Source organism: Pyxicephalus adspersus, chromosome Z (assembly GCF_032062135.1).
Source record: "Pyxicephalus adspersus chromosome Z, UCB_Pads_2.0, whole genome shotgun sequence".
Taxonomy (NCBI): domain Eukaryota; kingdom Metazoa; phylum Chordata; class Amphibia; order Anura; family Pyxicephalidae; genus Pyxicephalus; species Pyxicephalus adspersus.
In genome coordinates this window covers 56512191-56534857 of record NC_092871.1, presented here as the reverse complement: position 1 = coordinate 56534857, position 22667 = coordinate 56512191, and the positions used below count along the sequence as shown (strand labels likewise).

General features: G+C 38.9%; 1 protein-coding gene across 8 annotated transcripts in view; it reads left to right on the top strand.

The window, feature by feature from the left end:
• The window catches only part of PNPLA7 (patatin like domain 7, lysophospholipase), a 265796-nt gene that overhangs the window by 2665 nt on the left and 240464 nt on the right, over positions 1-22667 (top strand). For 7 of the 8 annotated variants that reach the window (XR_011923221.1, XM_072429361.1, XM_072429360.1 and 4 more), the window contains exons 2-5: positions 11893-11924; positions 12534-12608; positions 12951-13038; positions 16529-16611. Coding sequence is in view for 7 of the 8 variants with exons in the window: in XM_072429361.1 (XP_072285462.1) it covers positions 11895-11924; positions 12534-12608; positions 12951-13038; positions 16529-16611 (276 nt within the window). In the remaining variant the exon portion in view is untranslated. Of the gene's footprint in view, positions 1-3146; positions 3210-11892; positions 11925-12533; positions 12609-12950; positions 13039-16528; positions 16612-22667 lie in introns of all 8 variants that reach the window. The other variant, XM_072429359.1, reaches the window with a different exon arrangement.

The window sequence follows — 22667 nt, the reverse complement described above, 5'->3', positions numbered from 1 at the left end:
TAGCCATGTACCCTGTAAGACCCTCTCACCCACCATGATATGTATGCATTGTGTGGGTGAAACATAAAGACCTGTCATGCTGTTACTGGATATAAAATAAGGTATGCAAACTGGATAGGATTCATCTAACATTTTTATTATCAGAGGGGGGACAGGAGGAACCAGCAAAAGCAAAATATAGCCTGCCTGTTTCTGGATGGTATAATTTCAAGAGACAATCTGAAAGCATCTGCATCGGTTTTAAAGATCCATGTCACCACTGTGCCTAAAATATTTACAGCTGGTACATATTGTTTGCAAATCTTTCCAGCTGTTAAAAGAAACATTTTTATTACCCCTCAAAGTTGTTTAATGGCATCTAAGGACTCATTTACAGTACAGGTAATCCCCATGTTACATACAAGATAGGGAGTGGTATTAGGTTGAATTTGTATGTAAGTCGGAACAGGTACATTATTTTATTAAAATGCAATTAGGACAGACGTTTGTCTCAACATATTTGGCAGCATGGTGTCTGTTACTGTATAAAATCCTTACTGTGAGCTAATTGCAAACAAAGCAAAAAAAAAAAAAACTTTATGGAGTCTAGACATTTATTACCTTCTGGAGCAAGGTTTACTTTGATATGCAAAATAAAACATATGCAGAGTTTGTCCTGGTCTTTAAAGAGGTACAAGAGGCTGCAGAAAGAGCTCTTGGATCACCCACAACCTCAGCTGTGTTTAGCAAAAGAATTCTTCTGCAAGTCATGCAAACCGCCCCCCTCCCCCCTTCAAGCCTCACACAGCAGCAGGGAAGCCCCACGTCTGATGTCCTTAACCCAGGGACTACCTGTATAACACATGCATTATAATGTTGAATCCCAACAATGCGCAGCATGGATTAAAATTAAAATCTTTACATAGGCTGCATTTGCCAAAAATAGAGCATGTTGCAGACCCATTCTATAAGCATCTGCTTCCATGGCACCATGAAGAATCACTGCAAAAATGTTTCAAAGCTTCTGTTATCTGGCAGCAGCAGCCATAATTGATCATTAATCAAATCTGGGCAACATTTTCATTGTGTCAGCTTCCCCCTATCTAAATGAAAATCCATTATTTTATTAGAGAATTGGAAATCAGCAATGTAAATATTTAGTCATGGTTTATTTTGTGTTCCCCCATGTATTATCTAACCATTTTCTAAAACATGACTTTTGTTGGCTAATAAGAAAATGTCTGTTGATAAAGAGACTATATTTCTTATTTATGTATAAAAAGTGTTTGAAGAAGCCTCCGTCATTGCATTAAAACCTGCAGTTTTGTTTTTTCCTCATCATGGGGCTGTTGAATGTTTAGTCCAATTTCAATCCAAGTTATGGAAGGTCATGTGTAAATTTTATCATAGGTATAAAATGGGGGTGTTTATGATACAAATATGCACATTATAAGCTTTATAAAGTAAAGAAATTTTTTTCCCTGAGTGAGCCAAATCCTCCTCTATTTGTGCTACAGAGGCAGCACTGTGAAGCCAGAAAGCAGTGGGCAGGAATAGCTATAGGCTTGTAAATCAGCAATGACCTCAGTTATAGTACTGCATGCAGGCCTGGTGATGGGCTCACCATCATCCAATCGAAGCTGAAACATTCCTTTTTGATTGACTAACTTTGGTCCAACTTTCTAATCCCCAACCCCTTAGTTCACCCAATTTTTCAATAGTTTTTTTTATTATGCCCCAACTGTCTTGCGCCACTGTACTGTGATCCAACATTTTTAGTGACCACCCAAATCCAGCTAGGGGGTTACTGAAAAGTGCCAGGTGGTGCACTCAGCTAAAAGGGGCTGGGGAGAATAGTGTACTATTTAAAGAGACATATAGGATAGGCAAAATATTTCATTTTTGATCAGGAGCAAATTTTTTCTTTAACAGTATATTCTAGTAAAAACTGAAAAGTTATTTTTCTGTACAGCCTACTTTATTCAGTAGCACAGCCTATTTGCAGAGTACTTTAGTTTTTAAATGCAGTGATTTCAGCACTTTGCCAGTCTACTCCATAGGGTCAGTAATCTGGTTTGCCTGGAACATACCAACTTTGATGCTGGGTCACCCTTTTTTTCCGCAGTTCATGTACATACCTTCATGCAAACCTCAATAATAAAGCATACCTAAACTCAACATTTTCACTTTACATAAAAGGGAAAATGTTATTAATTTATTATTGGTAGCCCAGTTTCAAAAAGCAAGTGCGCCTAGAAGTCCTTAATTGAAAATGCAAACTGGGGACCCCTGGGGCCACCTACATAGCAAGGAGCAATGGGGTGGGGCTCCTAAATTGATACCTACCTGTCAAACATCTACAACTGTCATATTATGTTACCCAGTCTGCTTCTATTTGAACCCCAATTTCCCTAAAATGGTGGGGTGTACAAAACCAAAATTGTAGGTGTAATGGAAAAATGTGTTGTCTTTTTCAGATTTGGGGGGGAGGACCCCTCCCCTTCCGTTTTTACTGCAGGGTAAATCCTATTTGTGTCACATATCAAAGGTGGCTGTTGGCTGCTTCTTCTGCACATGCCCAACATCTGTAATGTATAATCAGGGGCATTCCTATAATGCAAAAAAAGTGCCTAATCTCATGCATACATAGTATTCGTGGAAAATGACATTTTGTTACTGCTAATGAGAACTAAACCACACTACTACAAGGAATGACACATTCTAAAACATAGCACACTAGGAAGTTGGATCAAAATACACAGCACTGAACAGTTTGGGCATATTATGAAAAAATCGTATATACTAACAAGCCAGGCATTAGAAAGTTTGAACAAAGTATAGGGGGAAGGTGGAACACTGACACATTATTAGAGGTTACTGGATAACTATGGCTTAAACTATTGCAAACACTAAATTTGCAGTGTCTTGCCCCGCCTACTTTTTGATCACATTTCTGGGGAGAACACTGCTTTTAGTTTTTGCATGAAATTCTTTATTAATTTCTTGTAATAATAGAAACGTACTGGTGTATATATTAGGATGGCTGTTAAATAAAAGGAATGCCTCTTTCCTTTACTAGCTAACATGTCCCTGCTCTAACCTTTGTTCTGCTCTTATTTCTGTCTTCTGTCTTTAATGCTGTCCCTAATATTGCCTCCGATCGCTAGCTGTGGATTTTACTTTCTATAATGTGTGGCCTGCCATCTCCACTCATGCCGCTCCTACACAAGGTAGGTTGCATTCTCGTTCCTTCTGTCTAATGACCTATCAGGTGGTGTCATTGTGTAATAAAGAATGCATGGTTGTTGTAAAATGCCATGTAGAGCAATGCCTTTATAAAACAGAAGGTATTTACATTACTTTCTTATTACATCTATAACAAGTTTGCAAATGTAGCTAGACAATTTGAAATTACCGTATTTTCCGGCGTATAAGATGACTGGGCGTATAAGACGACCCCCAGCTTTTTCAGTTAAAATATAGAGTTTGTTCCATTTAAAAAAAAAAAAAACTAACAAAGAAAATTTTTACTTTCAATAATAGAATTGTCTACCATTCTATGTAAAAATAGTCACACAGCGCCACCTAGTGGCTGATTTGTAAATCACTATTTTTTAACAAGCATGTAAATGTATACCGCATGGCTCACAGCGTTTCCCGAAGCTCTGCCGGCTGACCCGAACTCGGATCTTCTCCCCGTTCGGGGGATTGGTAAGTACCCGGTGTATAAGACGACCCACGACTTTGACAAACATTTTTTGGGGTTAAAAAGTCGTCTTATACACCGGAAAATACGGTATATATTACCTTAATTTTATCAAGTCAGAAATGAACTGTAAAACAAGGCCTTCACTAAGCTCTGTAACTCCAGACAGTGTAAAGCAATTCATCCTCACCATTCACATCATTAACAATATACTAATGAAAACAAAATAAGGCACCTGTCTGTGTTTTTTTTTTTTTATCTGCCTGGAGTTTAGCTAAAAGTTTGTTTCTCTAGGTACCCCTTGACATTTTTTTTGTCCATTCCAATTATGTAAATATTTTCCTGCCGGGATTTTCATGATAATGGTAAACCAAATTTACTTTACTGTCGAACTACAGCCTTTTAATAAAGCATTGCTGGCAGGCAGAAGAGAAATTCAGAATCTGCATACTCAATCTGTGTTTCATACTAATGCAGATTCTCAGCTCAATGTGTATTCTGGGCATCTTTTTTGGTGGCAGAGATTTTAAACTCCCAGTGTTCTGCCCAGCAACTTTTAGCCAGGTGCACCACCCAGCAGTTTTAGGGTGGTTACTGAAAAGTTGGGTCACAGTACAGGGACTGCCACCTGCCTACAGCTTCTTCCCACCCAGCTTAAAACAATTTCTGGGGAGAATACCGAACTCCCATGCTCATCTGTGGAAGATAATTGATCCAAAATAACCATTCAAGAAAGACAGCTGCCAAAGTTTTTGTTGTGTCTGTCTGACTGTTGGGTTGTGTTTGCTTGACCGTCAGTTTTGTTTTAAACAGCTTTTTTACCTTTCTGACCTCTAAGGGGGAGTGGTCAAGGCTTCACAGGTGATTTAAATTCCTGGGGGACTCGCCTTAGGCTTGCTCACACTTGGCTTGTGAAACAAGTGGTTCTTTGATCAGGTGGAGTTGGAAATAAAAAAAACGGAGTTTGAAAACAAAAAGAGATAAATCCTTAAAGTAACCACAAACTGTAAGTAACCTTTTTTATTTTCTTGTAAACAAAAGTTGTAACTGGGAAAATGAGTGCTAGCAAGGTGGAAGGTTTGGTTCAGTGCACAGTCTGCCACATGTATGCACAAATGAAGCAACAGCTCCTAGGTGAATACCGCTGTGACAAATGTCAGCAAGTCTCCTTTCTGGTATCTCGCATTGGAGAGCTGGAGTAGCACATTGCAACACTGAAATCACTGAATCACCTTGAGAGGGGTCTCCCGCTCACTGAGCAGGCAGTTAATGGCTTAGATGTGGAGGGTGGAGAGGTTAGTCAGGATGAACATGTAGGGAGTTGGGTTAATGTAACTAGAGGGAGTGGTAGGGGCACCCAGAAAAGCAAGGCCGGCCCTGTGTTTGAGCACCCCTCTCAAACTTTAGATGTTACTGCTACCCCTAAAATCTAGTAGTGGTAGAGAGGGAAACGCAGGAAGGAAAAGACAATTGGTTTTCAAAGGGTCATAGTTTGTCGCCCGGATCGCTTCAACCGAATGGTTTGCTGTCTCCCTGGTGCCAGGGTTCGGCATGTGGTGGACCGAGTGGACAAACTACTGGTAGGGCCTGGACAGGACCCAGCTGTTTTGGTCCATGTTGGAACCAATGACAATATAAATGGAAGATTGAGGATCCCTAAAAATCTGTTTAGGGAACTAGGTTTCAAGCTGAAGAAAAGAACCTCCATGGCTATGTTCTCTGGAATATTGCCTGTGCCATGCGCAACACAGGAAAGGCAGAGTGAGCTTATACAGCTAAACACACGGCTTACGTCTTGGTGCAAAAGGTAAGGGTTTGGGTTCATAGAGCACTGGGCTGACTTTTCATTGGGGCGCAACCTGTATGCCAAAGATGGTTTGCACCTAAATGAAAGGGAGTCTACTGTGCTAGGGGAAAAATTTAGGGGAAAAGTGGAGGGATATTTAAACTAGGACAGAAGGGGGTGGGACAGGTAAATAGGGTGGCAGAAAGGTTAGTCAGGGGTCAGACATTAGTGAAGGGTGGATTGGGGATAGTTGGGGGGAGGGTTATGGATAATTGTAAGGAGCTTCCCATGTTACAAACAAACATTGGATTGTGCAGTACTAGTTGTACTAAAAAACAAAAGGATTTTGCAAACAGCGATGGTAAAAGCAGCAGTGGATTAAAGAGCCTGTTCACCAATCCTAGAAGTCTAGCAAACAAGATAGGGCAGTTGGAAGCCTTAATGAGTGAGGAGGATTTTGATTTGGTTGGTTGGTATTGCTGAATCCTGGCTTTGTTCTTTGCATGACTGAGCTGTCAATATTCATAGGTATACTCTTTTTTGCAAAGTTGAATTTGGGGTTGAATAACACAATTAATTATTGGAGTCTGCTATGGGCCCCCAGTGCTAAGGAAGAAATAGAAAATCAACTACTAGCACAAATAGAAAAAGCAGCAAAAAATGGAGGTGTTATAATCATGGGATATTTCAACTACCCTGACATTGACTGGAGTAATGGTACTACAGGAACTGCAATGCATATGGAGGAGAGGGAATGCCCCTGAAAGGTAATCCCTCTCCTCCACAATGCATAGGGAGGAGAGGGAATGTCCCCTTACCCCAGGGGCGGAAGTGTTAACGCGGGCCGAGGTAAATAGAGAAGGAGGCTCAAGACTCGCGGGTTGCTGACCCCTGCCAGCGAGATTCAGGCCGGATCGACCAGGGGGGCTTTAGGCCGGAATGGACTACTGGCTAGGCTGTATCTTGCCGAAAGGCCTGAGTTTGCCTACCCCTGCTGTAAACAGTAAGAAAAAACAGAAAAGATAAAAAGATTAAATTTAAACAGAGTAAATTTTCTATTATTAAGGCAGCTCTCTGACTTGGACTGGGAGACAATATTGTCCTCGAAGAACACAGAACAGAAATGAGAATGTTTCAAGTCTGTTCTACAAAAGCACACTGAAAAATATATTTCAATAAGTATAGGAGGCTAAAATTAAAACTTATGTGGCTCACAGCTGATGTTAAAAAAGCCATAAGGAACAAGAAAATGGCATTCCAAAAATATAAAAATGAAGGATCACCTTCATCATTTGAAACCTATAAAGAATATAACAAAAGATGTAAAAAGGGGATAAAATGTGCAAAACTTCGAAATGAAAGAAAGACTGCAAAGGAAAGTAAGGCAAACCCCCAAAAATGTTTCAAATATAATCGCAAAAAGATCAGATCTGAGCATGTTGGCCCCTTAAAGAATGTCGCTGGGTTGGTAACTGGGGATAAAGAAAAGGCAGATTTACTTTTACTTACTTACTTTTTACTTTACTTTTTTTTAGCTCTGTCTACACAAAGGAAAATGGCAGAGCTCAAATCCAAATTCATAATAGCAATGTCACTGCCTTAAATGAGTCACAATGGCTCAGAATTGATATGATTAGGAAACAGCTGAGAAAAATTTGGGTTGACAAACCACTAGGACCTGATGGATTACATCCATGTGTCCTCAAAGAGCTGAGCTCGGCTATTTCAAAGCCAATTATTTCAAATTTTTATAGACTCCTTAGTCACTGGCAAGGTACCGATGGATTGGCGTAATGCCAATATGGTTCCTATCTTCAAAAAGGGAGCAAAGTCATTACCAGGTAACTACAGACCCATTAGTTTAACATCCATAGTTGGAAGGGTCCTAGAGAGTTTGATAAAGAGCCACATAGATGAGTTTCTGCTAGAAAATATTAATATAAGTGATAGTCAGCATTAGTGTTGGTTGAATATCTCACTATTTGATTCAACATCCGTTCGATCGAATAGTGAGAAATTCTCCGGGTGATCAAATGCCGAATTCGAACACCATTGAAGTCAATGGTGCGAGAGTTCAGAATTTTTTAAGGGTCTTTTAAGCCCTGCAAGAGCAATCCGATTGCTCTTGCAGCCCTTTACTAGTTGTATGTGTTCTTACACATAGATAGAGTTTCTCTATCCAAGAACACATAGTACAGCACAGCGATCGCTGTTGTTGGGCTGTGCTACTACTATGTATTCTTGTATAGAGTTTCTCTATCCAAGAATACAGGGCACTACAAGTGATGAATGGGGACAAGTCCCTATTCATCACCTGTAGTGCCCGGACATTGTAGTAAAACTGCACAGGTCTGCTGTTGCAACACTGTACTATGTATTGTTGGATAGAGAATCTCTATCCAATAACACAGGGCACTACAGGTGATGAATAGGGACTTGTACCCATTCATCACCTGTAGTGCCTTGTATTCTTGGATAGAGAAACTCTATCCAAGAATACATATTCCCTATTCATCACCTGTAGTGCCTGGACATTGCAGCGCTGTACTATGTGTTGTTGGATAGAGAAACTCAAACCACAGAGAGCACTACAGGTGATGAATGGGGGCAAGTCCTTATTCATCACCTGTAGTTCCTGGACATTGTAGAACTGCACAGCTCTGCAGTTCAGTTTCCCACGTGACGTCACATTTGAACTGGACTGCAGATTACCTCTACAGTTCCATTACAATCTCCTTGTCCCCATTCATCACCTGTAGTGCCCTGTATTCTTGGATAGAGAAACTCTATCCAAGAATGCATAATAGTAGCACAGCGCTGCAACAGCAATCGCAGTGCTGTTGCAGCGCTGTAATATGTGTTGTTGGATAGAGAATCTCCATCCAATAACACAGGGCAATACAGGTGATGAATGGGGACATGTCCCCATTCATCACCTGTAGTGCCCGGACATTGTAGTAGAACTGCACAGGTCTGCAGTTCAGTTTTCCACATGACGTCACATTTGAACTGGACTGCAGATTACCTCCGCAGTTCCACTACAATCTCCTTGTCCCCATTCATTTAGTGCCCTCTATACTTGGATAGAGAAACTGTAATACGTGTTGTTGGTAAAAGTGTCCTGTAGAGCCTGAGCCTTAATTCCAATTTACACCTAAATTTTGGATGGATTGGTTGCAGTGGCTGAGATGCAATTGGAAGGTAATTTCTTGTAACATGTACCCTATATATAATAAAACGGGCATATTGTTATAGTCATGTACAATCCTAAGCAAAACTAAGCATTTACTCTACTTAGTTTCTTAGACAGACTATAATATCTGTGACCATATACCATCATATTGTGCTGACATTAAATACGTTAAGATAATAAAGGATCATATTTAACATTTCCTTTTTGTTTGTTCTTTTTATTGTGTAAGTGCAATAAATATATATAAACATATTATGTATATACACAAAAACAGTATTTCAAATTTCAGAAATTCAAAAATTTCAGATTTACAAACTTTACAGCTGTACAGAACCACTATAATCTCACTGAAAACAAACAAAACCTTTCTAATATGTAATCCCAAGAATGTGATTCAATTTCAGTTTGACACAAGTTCACACTATTGGCTCCTTGTTTTGTTCTTTTACTTTTTGTTTGGTTATTGTGGTTTTAATTAGGTATTATGCAAAACGTTGACAAGTTCCTCTTTTTTCAGTTTGTTCTTTCTGTATCATAAATTTTCTTGCAAAGTTGAAAACATTTTAAAGGCTAGTGTCCCTTAAGCTTGCACCTCCTCACGTGGTACCAATGCTATTTTCTTTTTTAATTAGCCCATTAAACCATTGAAACAACAAGGGTAAAAAAACCTTCAGTCCTGGGAATGCTAAAAAGTACCAGAAAGTCTCCAAAGAATGGCTTCTTCCACTGGAGAGAAGAACAACTTATTTTTAGGGAAGCTGAAATTAGATTTCTTCCAATCCATGAATTCTGTAAGTTATTGGAGTAGGCTTTAGTGTGGAATTTGATGCCCATCCTTCGGAAGATCACATCAAGCCTGTCTTCTCTCTCCCCAATGTACTGCCCTAAAGATGTTAGAAATCTTCCAAAAAGTTCTTATGTGGTCCCACTTGTACAACAATAATGAGGATGTTATGCTTCAATCGTTTTGAATACCTAGTTAAATGGAAGTTGCTGAACCATCACCAAGCTGGAGCCTCCTTATTTTCTACACATACAGGAATTTAGAATGTAAATAGTAAACACTCTTATTTAAGTCCTCTATAATGAAAAAATAGAATTCACAAAACTCCTTGTGCCCCCCTCCCTTAAAATGGTATACTAATCATTTCATGCCTACCCTGTCACACATAGCTATCCCCTTACTCTCTATGAATCCCAATTACTCTGTAGGGAAAGGGAGATGTAACTGCAAGTGCAAGACTTGTGGATAACTCCCCCTAAAATTTCACCACTATGGTGCCATCACAAGATACAAAAAACTATACCTGTCATACCGCGCTACCCTGTCACACATAGCTGGCCAGTCCACCTTCTGTGAACCCCAATTTCTCTTTAACACTAGCGGAAGTAAAATGTAGGATAAGTAGGGGACTCTTCTGACTAACCCCCACACAATAAAATTTTATCAGTCCTACCATTATGCCCTGTTACATATAATTGTCCTCTTATGTTCTTTAAATCACAATTTCTCTTGAAGAGCTGTAGGTATATTAAAATGTAGAATAAGTGGGGGACTCTTGTGGCTAACTTCCCCTAAAATGTTATTGCTGCAGCGCCATCACATACATTATAACACTATACCTGTTATACAGTACTATATTGTCACACACAGCTGGCCTCTTACCTTCTGTGAACCCTAATTTCTCAGGATAGGGGAGAAATATTTCAATTTAATTTAATTTTAAATTAAATTAAAACTGTTCTAGTTTTTACCTACATTTTTTATGTTTATTTGCATTGTGGGCTGCAAGTTATATCTCAATGTTAACAGCAGCCTCCAATTGAAAAAAGGTTGGGCACCACTTTTATAGCGGAACCCTGGCTGGGAAACACTGCTCTAGGCAATGTTCTCCCCAGCCCCTTTTAGCCGGGCACACCACCCAGCACTTTTCAGTAGCAGCCTGACTGTCCAATGCTCAGGCTTGGCTTTGTGTGCAGTGAGATATACTAAATTTTTTTGTGTCTTGCCTGCCCAATTTTGATCATCTGGATACAGCTTCCCCGCAACACATCAGAAGAACAGTTCTGGAGAGAATACTGTAGGGTTTTTACTTAATTAGGCAAAGGGCAATATAGCATAATGTGGTTTATCCAAAATGTTACTGACCTAGAAGGATTTTGATTGGGAAAGTGGTATTTATTTTGGGAGATTAATCAACTTCTAGTATCTCATTAGTACATTTCTCAAATAGATCTGTTTACTACTAAGGATTTTATTGTGCTTTATTGTGGAATTTGAACTGATCCTTTTCACATATCACCTATAGTATATATCTGGATGTAGCAGGAATAGTTAAAGAGGAACTATACTCAAAAACTAGTCTTTCAGTTAATATTCTCTTCCTACTTATTTGCACTACAATGCCAGTCTTTCTGGTGGCACTGGCTGGGTCAGCTTGTATCCATGCAATATTTAATGATTTCTGAAGTCTTTAAAAGTGGCCAGGTTGTGACTGGCAAGTTTAGGTTTATTCCTCTCCTGACCTTCACCCACTCCACATGAAAGTCTCAGGCAAATCTGCATATTTATGGCAGTGGGAGTAGATTAGAAACAGTCTCACCAAGGATGGCATTTCCCAGATTGCACCTCACCTCCTAGACGATGGAGAGACCTGGTGGTGTGGCTAGAACTCATTTTTAATGTTTAAAGATAAAAGCAAGTTGAAAAAAAAAAAGTATTTGGATGAATATAACTTTGGCTTATGTTATCCATAAGCCAAAGGTGATTTTGTGAGTATAGGTACGCGTTAATCATCACTATTCCATGGTGGTCCTGTTAAGGAGAGTTTTTTTTGCTTCCTCTATTGGTGACGCCGCAGGAAGTAAAGGTAGTCTTACCAATATGGTGGATACCTCAGAAATAATCGCACCCTACCATGTGTAAATGTTATATAGGTTTTCAGTCCGTGTTTCACAAAGTGGAATACATTTTGTCCAGTGTCAGATCATGCTTTCTGTTTCACTGCTACAGAAGGCATTGTTTTAAAACCAACAAAACTCTCCCTGCAAATACATTATTGAATCTCAAATTGTGCCCAGATTTGAAAACGTTCTTTTATTTTTAGTGCAAAATGTTTACCTCACTGTGTTTCTAATGGAGCGTTTGTACTTCTAGAGTCACCAATCTTTAATGCAAATGATGATATCATTTGTTTTTATTAACCAAATTGTCTTTGTTCTTCACAGATATGGGTGATGACAATAGCAGCTGTATGGAGGTAGGTTATCTGAATATAATTGATCATACAATATTTGGTTGTACATAGAATCACACAATAATAAGATAGGGATTGACCTTGGTACTGCAGCAGGGTGCACCAAGATTGTGGTCATTTTAATCCTGATCTTTAAAGTTACACAGTGCTCTGGCCAATGGAAAAACGTCATGTAGGGCAGTGTAATCTTCCATGCTTCTGCAGTTATTGTGATGCCCTGTGACTTCCTACCCAAATAACGTCTGTTTCCAGCAGCTGTTTGCTGTATGATATTAGCCACCGTAACAGAAACACTAGTCAGTCTGCCAGAATAGTGGATAAAAAGAGACCAGCTCTGCTGCAGAATAAAATCTTTCTCCAGGATGATCATTGAAATTAGGTTCCGGTAAAAGTGAAGGAAGGTGATAGAACAGTTGGCATACATGGGGGACATGTTATACCAAGAAAGAGACATTCCTTTTGGATCAAGCCTTCTGCAGTTCCTTAATATGTGTACAGAGGAGAATATGGATATAAATGAATTAATATTGGAGGTCAATTAATGCATGTGGTTATTTCTTCTACATCCTGTATATGTGTGTATTTTCTAACCTGTCAGCTTTGTCTTTACAGCCTTCCTTTTCTGTGGGTATAGACCTTCACACCAGAGTGCTACAGTTTGTGGAAGAAAAAATGCAAACCACCATGGTAAGGCCTTTAGTAAAATTCTAGCTATTGCACTGGAGACTGATAACACCTTGTCCGATATTTTATTGGTAATCTAAGCCCCCCCCTTTCCCAAATCTGCCAACCAGTGGCATTCTTGCAGCTGCAGCTTTCTGTTCCTGGGTCTTGGCTTCCTGTTTTTTTTTTTTTTTTTTTTTGGTATAATATAGAAAATTAAAAGCTGACATGCTAATATTAGATTATAGGTACTGTATTTTAGTAGAGGTTTGAAATTAAACGATTTTTTTGTTCTTTGCATTAGTTTTACAGAAAAGCTCATGTTATGGTAACAAGATACTGATCTCTTCTCTTTCTTCATTACAGTGGACAGGAATCCTGATAGGAGCCGCTGTTGCTTTATTCCTTATTGGGATTGTTGTTTTCATCATCTACAAGAGATACAGACAATCCAGTAAGTAGATTTTTTTAATTGTCCAGTATTTATTTATCTGCCATGAAGATCCTCTGCTTTGAAATTGTGTGTTACTTTTCTAGAATACATATATAGGACTTCTGGCTGTTTTCTGATTTTCTTATGAAAATTCCATTTGATTGTCCTGTAACTGTATGTAGGTACAATGAAAAAAGTGGATGCATCAATTAACATACATTTATATAAAAAATAAACGTAAATGTGGATGTATGACAGTAATATAGTGTCAGGCCATTTTTAGTTTTTGTGCAAGTGTAGGATTCTACTTCCTTGTGTATGGTCTATACCAGCGGTCCCCAACCTTTTTGGTCCCAGGGACCGGTTTCACGGAAGGAAATTTCTCTGAGGACCGGGGGGGGGGTGCACAGAGAGAAAAGAGAAGACATCCGCTGGCGTCGTCTCTTTTCTCTCTGTGCACCTCTGCTGCTTCAAAGCGATCACATGACATCTGACAGCCAATCGAGCTGCATGTCATGTGCTCGCATTGCTTGTACACAGACTACTGTGTACATTTACCGGCATCTCATACAAACACCACTGTGGACCACTTCCGGTCCGCGGATGGTGGTTGGGTGCCGCTTCGTTTTCAATAATGGATCATGTACTCGCGGCCCACTGAAAACACCGCCGCGGACCGGTAGTGGGCCGCGGCCCGGTGGTTGGGGACCGCTGGTCTATACCAGGGGTGCCCAAAACGTCGATTTCGATCTACCAGTCGATCGCAAAGGCAACGCAAGTCGACCGCAGAGCCCTGCCTTACCACTCCCTGCTGTTAGCCAGCAGCCGGCTGCTATGTCTATGGGAAAACTGGGGATTTTTTCCTGTGTGAGAAGGCTCCGTGTAACGGTGGGGAGTGAGGTGGGAGGCAGAGAGGGCAGGAGGCCAGTCTGAGGTGAGCAGTGCTGGGCGGTTTCTTGTGCAGTATCTCATTCTCCTATGACAGGTGAACTGTAGCTTTCCTGTCACTATAGTCATGTGGTGCAATGTCTGTTCAATGTTCTTATGTGTCATACTTGCTGTATGTGTGTGTGTGTATATATATGTATATATATATATGTGTTTAGCATTTTTATTGTTGGTAGATCATTTTGACTTGATCTCTTAAAATCTAGCTCGCGAGCCAAAAAAGTGTGGGCACCTCTGGTCTATAAGACTATTCTGATTTACAAGAGTGATGTAACCATGTATGGACGGTGGTAGGGTTGTCAGTGAGCCAAGTGTTAATGTGTGGGAAATTTAGAGTTTTTTTGAAGACCCTTTAAAGTCTAGTTATTACTTACACAGGTAATGTAAAATGTGTTCTAAACAAACTGAAGATTCTTATACCTTTGTCTGCCCCCTTTACCATATCACAGTTAATGACAGCACAGATTTTACACAACAAAACAGGAGAATCAGAATAACCAGACTACCATCCTGTAGTAGACTAGTAATAGACTAGTTCAAGTGCCATCTATTGTGGTACACTCAAATCTAATGCTAAGCTTGCTTTTCAAAGCTCTTTTAACACCTTCATATTATAAAAATGCATGTTTAATTATTTTTATGTGCTGCCCTAAATTGTAACGCAGCACAAGAGACTTTACAAGTGCATTTACAAACTTTTTCCTTCCTTTTAATTTTTTTTCTTTTATGTGACTCACAAAATGCATGAATTAAATATTTTCAGGATGTATGTTCTATGTGTGTTTAAACCCTAACATCTTATTGTGGTGTTTGCTTTGGCTCTTTTGCTTTGCCATGCATGGTTTGGCCCCAATCATAAGCAGATCAGATCTTACCATGTAACCATACTGTCATCTGAAATACTTTTAAAGTTTAACTAACCTGATAATTTCAGACAAGGCTGCATCCCTAAATACTTGAACTAAAACACAAAATCTGAGGAATTACCTCTGCAGCTGGGACTTTTAAGGCCAATAAATGTAAATTGCAAAAGTATAAATCAAAACCAAAACTTTATTTACCATCATTAAAAAGACATCATTATTAAAACTTTAAAAAAGTGAAGCAAACATTATCAAATATTCCTGTCTGGGTTGCCTAGACAAAAAGGCAACCCTGTTGGTTTGACACGTTTCGCAGAATATATCCGCTTCTTCAGGAACAGAAAATACAAGATACATAGGACCCACCTATCAGGTGAGAGCAGATGAGGACAGCAACTTTAGGGCTATTTTTCAATCGGCAATAGTCTCCATTATCACATTGTGGTCCATATTGATTTTCTTCCTTAGAATCTCATTTCTTGGTATTTCTATTCATATCACCAATTGTTTTTATACGCTCTTTTTCTCAGCCATTCAGAAGCTCATCTCCTGCAGCCTCCACTTTGTTGTCCATCTCATGTCCCAGCGTCCCCGCAAGTGTCATCCCCATACTGTCATCTGGTTTGATTAGAAAGAAATGTTTTCAACCATATCATGTCTTACCCTATTTTTGCCCCTACTCTAGAAACCAGATACCTAATAGAAAAAGATTATTAATGCCCGCTCAATGCAATTTTGTACAACATGAAGGAATGTGGTTGAGAATGCTGACATAGGAAAATGGGGCAAAAAGCTTGTGGCAGTTACCCTGTTGGTCATGTGACACTGAGCTCTTATGCAAAGAGTATTATAAACAGAAGTAATCATACTGTGTCATGAAAAAGAACATATCTGTGATACCTCTATGCTACCAGTAGCAGTAAACTAAAAGAACATTGTGTAATTGATTAAGTTACATAGTTCCTGAGGAAGCCCAATAATTTGACATAATGACTTGCACAAAACATTTAATCCTCTATCTGTTGGGTGCATAACAGCATAAAAATGTACTAGATATGTTTTACTACAATACAAAGGTCATGGGTTAGTCCATTATTATTTATATGTATTCCTATCTTAGAGATAACACAGCTATATCAGTATTAGACCTGATACACATCCATGGGTCTGCATGGTCATATTTTTTTGCATTTCCAGGGAGGTGAGCGGGTTCTGGCATCATGACGTCACTTTGGGGAAAGTTTCTACCCCTTTGAGTGACACACGGCTCCCCACGCATGTGTGGTTTGGAGTCTGTGAGTTTAGTGGTCTGAAAAGGTTGGCGACCACTGCTCTAGGAAGCTCTGTGCACACATTTAGTCTAGACAGTCTTTCCACTTTTTTTTAAACTGATTAAAAAAAAAAGATTTTTACTTCATATAGAAGGTTTATCTACCCTTTTATAAAAAGTAAACATTTTAGTGATAGGTCTGTTTTAACTAGTAAAGAATAACATCTACCACAGCACCTTCTTTCTTAGGATTGCTTACCAGTAAATTGCAGGTATAATTTAGAATTACACAGTGCATAATTTTTTTTTGTCCAAGACAATGTGCAGGCTTTATGTGGCAAATAGTGAGTTTTGTCATACTTGTTTATATTGGGATGCAAAACTTGAGGCTGTATGTAACAATCATATTCCTGCTTTTTTTAAAATATAGAGCAGCAGCAGCCAGAGGTACCTCGATACCGTTTCCGGAAAAGAGACAAAGTAATGTTTTATGGTCGGAAGATTATGAGAAAGGTAGGACTACCATGTGTAAAATAAAGTGCAGATGTGTCTCATTTGGACAGCATAACCCAAAAAGGGGCCCTATTAGTTCTACCCGGTGATATCTTAGATTGGAGTACCGTTTTTTTGTGGAGGTGTGTTAGAGTGCCTTTCAAAAGTGTTGGTAAAAAAAAAAAAAAAATGTGAGTAAAAAAACTCACAAATTAAAAAAGATTTAAATTTTTAGACTTGCTGTGGGCTGCAGAGGAGGAGTGGGTCAAAAAAGGACAGTTTTACAAGTCTGATGCAGTGTATGATGTTATTTATAGTGACATTATAGTATTAGATGATTTTATTATTTTTGTTTAACTTCATGTTGTAAAAACCTATGCTAAACAGCAGTAGAGATAAATAAAAAAAAATGTCATTATTAAAATGAAAGACCATTAAATACTTAACACACAGATGGTTACCTTTGCTCTGATTTGAAGATGGAGATTAGTGCTATAGGGATTCGACAAACCTGTGCTTGTTGCTCAATGGAGTAAGGTTAATCTGCTGGAGCAGACAATCGTGTGGCTGCTGGCGTGCAGTAGAGCAGGGGAATCCCTGCGGCCCCGTCTCTGTTTAAAAGACAAAGTCCCAGGGACCTCCTCCTGCCCGACGTGTACGCATCTGACGTCTAGGGATAGCCCCAGAGGCCGGCCCGATAACGCAAGCCTGGGGGGCCTCCGTCCCCCGGTACCTAGTGGAAAAGTGGAACAGCCTTTGTATGACATATGAAGCATGAATATGAACAATAGAATATTACCATGGTGTAGGTTAAAAACAGCAAGTAAAGCATAATACATAGTATAGTGGGCATAGGTAACAGTATACATAATATTCAAATTACAAGTTTCACATAGCAAATATATATAAAAAAATTTTAACAGTCAATGAAAAAATGTATGAAATACAATATTTTTCAATATATATTATGAACTATATTCAGCACATATTTAAGAATGTACTCCTGGTATATTAAAGTGTAGAATTGTAGTATAAAATGATATATTAACCAGTGGTTGGGGTGGTGAATCATAAAAGAAATTCTGTTGGGTGTAATTGTTGGATTAGACAAATAGTTTAAAACTGAAAACATGATTTAAGCCAGGAAAGTGATTGGGAAAATCACTTAGTTTATGACTGTAATAATTTCTTATCATAGTCTCCTCCCCTGGGGTTTTGTGGTATTTGTTCAAAGACGGCAAATGTAATACACTGGGTATCAAATTTATGTGTTGCACCCACATGATAACTAATTGGAGTTATTATTTTACCATTTTTGATTAAATATACATGTTCGTATATATGTTTTTGTATTGTTTTTTTCGTCTTACCTACATAAAATCTTCCACAAGAGCAAGTAATGAGGTATTTGATACCTGAAGAGTACCAATTCACATGAGTTTTGATTTTATGTATAGTACCATTGGGTAATGGGAGTGCTTGATTCTCATGGATCCATTCGCATTGATTACAAGAACCACATTTGAATGTTCCATGTATTTTGGGTTGTTCTAGACTTGCAGATTGGGGAGTATAGTGGCTTGAAACGAATGAGTCTCGCAATGAGTTTGATTTCCTGTATGTGACACTTGGTCTGTCACCCACAATGGTATTGATATTGGGGTCAGAGGTGAGAATATTCCAGTGTCCCCTACTTATTTGAAATTAATGTGGATGATGCTCATTGAACTGGGTAATTTTAGGTAATATTGGTTGAGCTTGTGTGGAAGGTTTTTTTGAAATTAGGTCATTTTTGTTCACATGTGAGACTCGTTGGTATGTCCTTTTTAGGAGTTTTTTGCTGTATCCCCTGGCTGTAAGTCTATGCGTGAGAGCTTTGGCTTCAATTTTAAAGTCTGCATCAGTGGTGCAGTTTACTTGTTGGGAGGAACTGTCATGACATGTAAGATTTGGAGTAATTGGATGGTAACTGTTAAGTAGGATGGTAATTGGATAAAAAAAGGTCTTAAATATGTATTTACTAAATCACTTGCCCTCGAGGATATGGACTCAATTCCTGCCACGATTGGGCGCCCTGGTGGCTTTGCTAGGTTTTTATGGACTTTAGGAAGACTGTAAAAAGTGGGTATGACGGGTTATTTTATCCACAAAAATTCCTTGGTTTGAGTATCAGTGATTCCAGATGTGTATGCATCTTTGATAAGAGAGTAATATTCTTTGTAGTACAGAATGATGTCTGACTCATGAATGATTTCATACCATTCTGTGTTTTGAAGTATGTCCAGACACATTTGAACATACTGAATATTGTCCATTATGACAATATTACCGCCTTTATCTGGCAGTTTTATGGTAATGAGCTTGTTGTTGTGTAGGCTTGTGAGTGGTTGTTGTTGTTGTGGTTTTGAAATATTTGATGGTTGATGTGGGGATCGAGGATCTAAATCTAGAATCTCCTTAGTAATAATGTTACCAAAAGTCGGAAAGTGGGTTTTTTATCTAAGTGAGGGAAAGAAGGTGGGGGCTTCTTTCCGGACCTCTTTAAAAAAGCATATTGAGTCACATAACAAGACCATGTAAGTTTGATGATACACATTTCTGCATATATGGTACCCATTTTTGATTTACTATGTACCTGATGTAGCATATATATGATGTATACTAAATCTTTATGTACTATTACCTAACACTATATTAGTTGTCACCTAAATAACATGTTTAAACATATTTGTACTCATATTGAAATGAAACTTTAACAAATTGCATATATGCTTATGAACTCAGATATAATACCTGCAAGCATTAATAATTAGTTGACGTACTGCTACCCCTTAGGAAGCCAAGTAGAGTGAAACCCGTTTGGGTACAATGTTCAACACAAATATTATCGGTTTTCACACGTTTTAAATACATATGGCAATTTATGTGCATAATTTGTTAGATGTTGCATGTATAGTGGCCATTAGGGCCAAAGTGACATTTTGTAGACTGCAAGAATATATTGTGGGCTATATACCGTGTTTCCCCGAAAATAGGACACTGTCTTATATTTTTTTTGGCTCCCAAAAACACACTAGGTCTTATTTTCAGGGGATGTCTTATTTTATCATGAAGAAGACTACAATACACATTTATTGTTGAAAGTCACTCATGATCACTCATGTTCCATTGATTGCCCCCTTCTGATCACTCATGTGCCGTTCATATTCCCCTTCTGATCACTCATGTGCCGTTCAAATTCCGCTTCTGATCACTCTATGCCATTGATTTATGTATGCTTTTATTTTCTTTTTCTCCTAGGTCTTATTTTCGGGGTAGGTCTTTTATTAGGGCAGGTTTACAAAATAGTGCTAGGTCTTACTTTCGGGGTAGGTCTTATTTTCGGGGAAACACGGTAATACATAATATATATATATATATAATACAATACCTTTTTTTTGTGCACAAAACCCTGCTTTTCCTGCTCTTTTAAAAATATTCGTAATTTTTAAAGGAACCTATACGGACCAAAATTTTGGAGCCATTGCTGATTTCCTTTTATTCTTTCATATTAAAGATCAATTATCCTGCTTCTTTTGTCATTGCTTGGTGAAACACTAACATGGAACAAGCTTTAACAAAGAAGATGCCAGAAGACAATTACACACAGAATTTTGTTTTGAGTTAGTGGCTCACTGACAAATGAAACCAACTTAAAGCTCAGCTCCAGACAAAAAAAATGTTTTAATAGAGTAAAGAATGTGATAATTTTTAACTAGTTACTGCCTGCATCACTGTTTTGGACACTTTTTTATACTTAGGTACAGTGCTCAACCCGTTTTTTTTTTTTTTTTTAAGTAGGGTGGGAAGGAATTGTAGATCTCATCAGTAACCCCCCAAAAACAGCCGGGTGGTGGGTAGGGCTGGGGGGAACACTGTAGATAGAACAGGAGATTTTCTGGTTAGAAGTTTTACTTCAATGGACAACATTAGCGATTTTGGATAGAGTAGTTCAATGAATAAATGGTTTATCATCAAAATCAATTTCTTTTATGGAAACGAAGCTCGGATACAAATCAGGAATGCATCCGCTAAACAAAATCAATATTGGGTTTTCCTGCTGCCGCTCGGTGATGGATATAACTCTTAGGCGTAATATTGACAGTCAAAGCCTTTCGTTGTTTGCTGGGAATTAACTGAAAGAGAAATAATAGCTCTGCCTACTTTGACTTACATAATGAGGACTCACAGTGCACTAAAGTTTGTCAGACTTACTATTTGTATAATAAATAAAATAATTCTAAAGAAACTGTAGAAAAATAAATGCCAGAAACAAAAGATTTTTTTATCAAAGAAGCAGCTAAATGCTTATCTTTCCCACTGCCCATGCTCCTGAACACACTAATGAAATGTCTTGAAGTCTGTGCTGAAACTGACTCTTTCTGTAGTAACTCTTCTTTGCCCTGGAATAAGCTTAGTTATTGAAATCTGACACCAATTTTGTAGCTGTGAGTCTGAAAATTCGCTTTTGCTCCTGGGTGTAATATTGCACTTGTATATTATAGCCTCAGTTTGCTTCTGAGAAAAAAAGCTCAAACAGCTGAATGTGCAAATTAAATACATGTAAGGGTGCTGATTTATTTAGCAAAGACTTTTTCTTATTCTCTGACTGGCCAGATTTGCTAGCCTTAGACTAGTATAGTCTAAGGCCCCTTCTTCCACTAAAGAAAAATAGTTTGGAGTCCCAAAACATACCACAGCTAATAAACTTTTAAAAGTTTTAATCTTTTTATAATTTACCTTTTACAGCAACAGAATACAACAAACAGAAGTGCAGTGTGCATGTGTGGGCCTACTTTGAAAAAAATAAAAACTGAACCATGCCCTTAGTTCCTGAGAAATTGGGGTTCAGGTGCTAGATGCCTCCAACTTGTAACAGGGTGGATTTTTTGATGGGCGGAGTTTCTGACGATGGTTTAACAATAACATTTTAGGGGGTGTTAGTCACAGGTGTCCCCCACTTGCGCCTACATTTTTGGTTTTGTACCTTTCCCCATTCCAGAGAAATTGGGGTTCAAAGTAGGGAAGGGGACAGGGTAGTGTAGTATGACATTTCTAGTTTTGTGACAGGTAGAGGTTTGCACCTCTTTGCTATGTAAGTGGCCCCGGAGTCCATATATTGTATGTTTAATTTCGGGCTTCTAGTCACACTTTTAAAACCGCAACCCTGATGTTCAATTTTAACTAGTTTTTATAATTATTACCCCCATATTTTAAAAGTTGTTAAAGGTGGGGGGATGAAATTTGGGGTACTGCTACCTATGAGCGTCTCGTCGTGTACCCCGAAAATTTCAAATCGGTAGGACATACTGTTTAGGAGATATGGAGGTTTGTACTGGGAGAGATGTAAGGCTGCAGTACATGCTGCATTCATACACAAACACAGCTGTGAAACTTTCCTAACGATGATGTCATTGTAGATGATCATTTTTACACACCCCCTGGTAGTTTTTTCAGGGGTGTATTTTTTCATTAGAACACTGGAAGGGGTATCCACCTCCTCCACGGTGTCTATGGGGGGAAGGGGATCCCCCATCAGGGATCTCCCGTCAACGGCTGAAGGGAACCACAACAAAGAGGCTGAAGAGCCACGGGTTGCCGACCCTGGCCCAAGGCTAATAGGAAGAATTGTAAATAGATCACTGTGGACTTATGAACTCACTCCCTTGCCATTCTGCCCTGACCTTCTATGAGCATTCTCCTTGTATTGCAGCCCAACTGATTTTGTTGAATTTTAAATTACGCTGTGCAGGCATTGCGCAAGTGGTGTAACCAGTCAAGTTCTGTACAGATTTTGAATACAGAGCTGCATGTGCATAGTTCTCCCCAGAGGTTTTTAGCCGGTTGCTCCGCCCGGCTGATTTAAATACCCCGCCCAGCTCTCGGCAGCTCTCATCCTCGGATGCACGGAACTCAGGCTGCTCTGTGTCATCCGTTCAGAGGATTGCTGCTGGAGAGGTAAGCACGCAGCTAAGCCTACATGTGAAAGAGACACAGGCAGCCCCGCCCCCATCTCATAGCACAGAGCTCGGATTACT